Consider the following 4,247-nt stretch of genomic DNA (forward strand, 5'->3'; position numbering starts at 1 on the left):
CCAATTCAATTGGAAATGATATAACCTAATTAATTCAGAACAATCAAATCAATGCCTATTGTTCAAAATCTTGCAGTCTAGTCCACAACCATTCACCTTTAATTGATTCAAAATATTATATATATCAAAACCTCTAAATTATCATAAATCCTAACATTTTCAATAACTAATTATAAAAAAATAAAACTAAAATTAAATAATGAAATAAATAAAAAAAATAAAGAAAGTTTACCTAAAATTGCTTAACTAGACTTGAAGAGAAATTTGTATAACGAAGAGAGATGGTAACAACAACTAAAAAAAAAAAAAAAGAGTACAAAAGCTCCGGAATAGTTAACGGAAGAAAAAGAAAGAAAAAGGAAAAAGTTTGGGGAAATGAGAAATGAGCTGGAGTGCTGCACATATATTATATATATTATTTATTATATTAAGATACGAGTAAACAATAATAACTGTCTACCAACCCTCATCATATTATTATATTAATATTTTAATATAAAAAATATTTTTTTAAAAAATTAAGGGGACCATTTCCCTCTTTTGCTCCTGTATGGCTGCGCCACTGCGTGAAGATAACTAGAATTAAAGAAATGCACGGACAAATGCATGAACAAGGATGAAAAACGTGGCTTACTTTATTGACCCGTAACATCCAAATTAACACTTGGCGGCTTATTCAAGGTGCCGACTTTCCTAGATAACCTCGTTGAATTCGAAGCCATGTTCCTATGCCAACTCGAATTCACACAACCCATATTATTGACCATGACTATCTTCGTTAGGTTTCCATTGACCGATTCAATGAAATACCAACATATATGGGCATGCGTAATGTTGTAAACCTTGAAGGATTTCTTTTAAGTGGAGGAAAAGAGAACAATGAGGAAGCATTTGAAGGTGATAATGCTGGGGTTTGTTATTTTGGTTTGGGGGGTTTGCAGCTCAACTAGTGGTAGAGCCTATGGTGCAATTTCAACAGCTACAATGCAAGAGATTGACAGAGTGAATGAGAAGGGTCCATACTTAGGAATTGTAGTGCCAAATAGCTTTGAGATGAACCCTCTTCTCCAATCTCCAAGTTTTGTAGCTGATCTCGAAGTTCCTTACTTGGACTATTTCGGTAACCACCAATATATTACTACTATCTATGTATATTTTTCAGCTAAGGTTGCTTTTAGCATGATCATTGTAATCATCTTCTGGGCATTGAGAATTAATTTCTTTAGATCTTCATAGTTCTATTCTCATGTAGATATTGATATTAATATTTCCTTACATTTATTTTTCCAAAAATACAAGCATATATCTATGTCTATGTCTTAATTTTTTGTTGATGGAATTCTTGCAAGTAATTTCTTTTATTTTTTCCAACGAATAAGAGATTATCAAAACCTTTTTAGCTAGGATATGATTTGTTCGGAAAGTCGCATGAGGATTATTATAAAATAGAATTATAGGTTATAGTTAAAAATCAACCGAAAAAATAGAAAAAAAAAAAGTTAACAAATAAAACACCAAATGGGTTTTTTTTTTACTGTTTAAGAGAAGTGAAAAAGTTTATTTTTAGCTCTTGAAAGTTTATTTCACTCATATTTCATCTTTATTGTTCTATGATTTGATTCAAAACATTATAATTTCTATGTTTTAGTCACTGATATTAAAATTAAAGAGAAAGTGTCCAACCAATTATATTTTAACTATATAAAAAGTTTTTCTTGATTTTAATAGGTTCATCTTTATAAAAGGAGTTTAATAAAGATGGTTTTGGCTTTCAATCATATTATAAAAAAATTTAGTTCCATAATTTTTTATGATCCATTTAATGTTTTAGAGTGGTTAAAAAATGTTTTGACATTGAAATGAGTTTATTAAGGTTTTTATGATATTTTTGAGGTGTTTGAAAGTAAAAATGGATAGAAAAATAAGTTTTTGAGGTAAACGAATCGATGTGTTGCCCATTAAAATAAACTAGGCGAGTAGGCTTGGTCCACTAGACCCAACAACATCTGATCTTTTTTTTTAATTAATTTTTTATTTAAAATTTAGTTAATACTATCTCTTTTATCTTTTAAATTGCTTAGTTTAAATCTTTTTAATTGTTTTTGTAATTTTATAATATTTCAAAGAGAGTGTTGTAATTAATCTTTATTTTTTTTCTTTTTGTATTTTATATAGATAAGTTGTGTTTGCATGATTTTTTTTATAAAAACAAAAATTATTTGTTTTTTTTATATATTTTTTACATTAAAAATTAATTTAGAATCTTACATATATAAAACGGGGACATGACTAATGTGAAGTGGTTCTCCTTGATTTGTGTTTCTTAATTATACTAATTATATATTTCTTTTCTCACTTTGGTTCCCCACAGGAAGAAGATTTAGGTTTGGGAAGGTAGAAAATGAAAAGGTTATAATAGTTATGACTGGATTAAGCATGGTATGGCATAATGATGGTCCTATTTTCCTATTCCATACATGTTTAATACATTTAGGTTTGTGTAGAAACTTATCTTATTTTCTTATTTGTGTAGCTGAATGCAGGTATCGCCACACAGTTACTGTTAATTCTATTTAAGGTGAAAGGTGTCCTCCACTATGGAATTGCAGGAAATGCAAATCCTCAACTCCAAATTGGAGATGTGACTATCCCGCAGTACTGGGCACATACAGGCCTTTGGAATTGGCAGGTAGGAAGGAATACAGTAAAACCATTTCTCATTTAAGTTTTATGATTAAGAGACATATAAGTATCTAAACTTTAATGATTTTTGCAACCGAATGTTTAGTTTCTAATTTATTTATTTATTTAGTATTTCAACTGTTGAAAGTCTACCAAGTGAATTCTTGGCTGTTTTCGTTATTTTCTTAGTGGCATTTAATGAAAATTAATGGATTCAGAAAATAGTAATTTTTATTTAAGAAATCTACTCTTTCCATCCAATATATATATATATTTTTAATTGCTTTTCTAACATATTCAATAATCCTCCAACTATTAGAATTGAAAACTAAAAACAGTAGGCCTCCAGAGGTTGAATGGCAGTCCCCCATATTCCTCTTTCTCTTGATTCTTTGACAAATAACAATATCAACACCGTCCTTTGTTTCTTTTTGATTTTGAAGTTGTCTTGTAGAATCTTCTTGATGGGGGTGCTGTGCTGCCCTGCTTTCTGCTATATAATTATTGCTGTAATGCCCTGATTTTCTAGGCGATTGTCAAACAAGCAAACTATTATTAACATCACAAGACTTTTCCCGGCAACATATTCTTCAATTTCTTTGTTTTTTTATATTAAATTTTATCTTTACAACAACATATTCTGCTTTGCTTTACTCTCGTTTAAGCTTTTATTTAATTAGTCCATCAAGTCAATAACTGTTTTCTTCATTTGAAAATGAGTAGAGATATGGAGATGGGCCTAATGAAGAACTGGCCTTGGAATCTAATGGAGACTACACCAGGGAAATCGGTTATCTAAGATTTGCCAACTACCAAAATGCCTCAGAAAATGGGAAGCCTGTAGATAACTTCTTAAACAATGTTTGGTACCAACCAGAAGAGGTATTTCCAGCAGATGGAATTCCAGAAGTTAGGCAGCATTCCTTCTGGGTTCCTGTCAACAAGCATTACTTTAAAGTCGCAAAGAGAATTGAGGTATTAGAGCTGAACCTTTCTTTCTAATTTTATTTCCTATTAAGTTGATTAACAATAACGTTAATAATTTGGTTTTGCAACGTGCACAGGATATGACGTTTCAGCGATGTGTTAATTCAACCTGTTTACCAAGAGCACCGAAAGCGGTGAGAGTTAAGAGTGGGGCTAGTGCAAATGCTTTTGTTGATAACAGTGCTTATCGTGAATTCCTCAACTCTAAATTCAATATAACTCCAATCGACATGGAAAGTGCTGCAGTTGCCCTGGTTTGTCATCAACAACAGATTCCATTCATTGCAATTAGGGCTCTGTCTGATTTAGCAGGTGGGGGTTCTGCAGTTTCCAACGAAGCAGGCATCTTTGCATCCCTGGCTGCTCAAAATGCTGTAGATGCTTCACTTAGGTTCATTACCTTATTGTTTCCGTAGTGGAACTACCGAATAAGGCACCTTCTGATTCTGAAGATGCTACCACATCACTAATTAGGAATAAAACTCCTGTCTTCCTAAAAATTGAACTGTACTTACTCATAAATATCTTTCTTTCTTTGTAGCATCTTTCTTAATCATCTTAATATTTTCCCCGATTCA

The 4,247-nt window shown here is 31.2% G+C and overlaps 1 protein-coding gene across 1 annotated transcript; it reads left to right on the forward strand.

Moving 5' to 3' along the window:
- The first annotated feature begins 730 nt into the window (after nucleotides 1–730).
- LOC18100426 (bark storage protein A) lies at nucleotides 731–4,247 on the forward strand. The gene is made up of 5 exons (XM_052453480.1): nucleotides 731–1,120; nucleotides 2,372–2,439; nucleotides 2,534–2,689; nucleotides 3,406–3,657; nucleotides 3,747–4,247. Exons 1-5 carry the CDS (start codon nucleotides 880–882, stop codon nucleotides 4,083–4,085), a joined length of 1,056 nt encoding a protein of 351 aa, XP_052309440.1. The 5' UTR covers nucleotides 731–879; the 3' UTR covers nucleotides 4,086–4,247.

The sequence above is a fragment of the Populus trichocarpa genome, chromosome 6 (assembly GCF_000002775.5).
Source record: "Populus trichocarpa isolate Nisqually-1 chromosome 6, P.trichocarpa_v4.1, whole genome shotgun sequence".
NCBI classification, from domain to species: Eukaryota; Viridiplantae; Streptophyta; class Magnoliopsida; order Malpighiales; family Salicaceae; genus Populus; species Populus trichocarpa.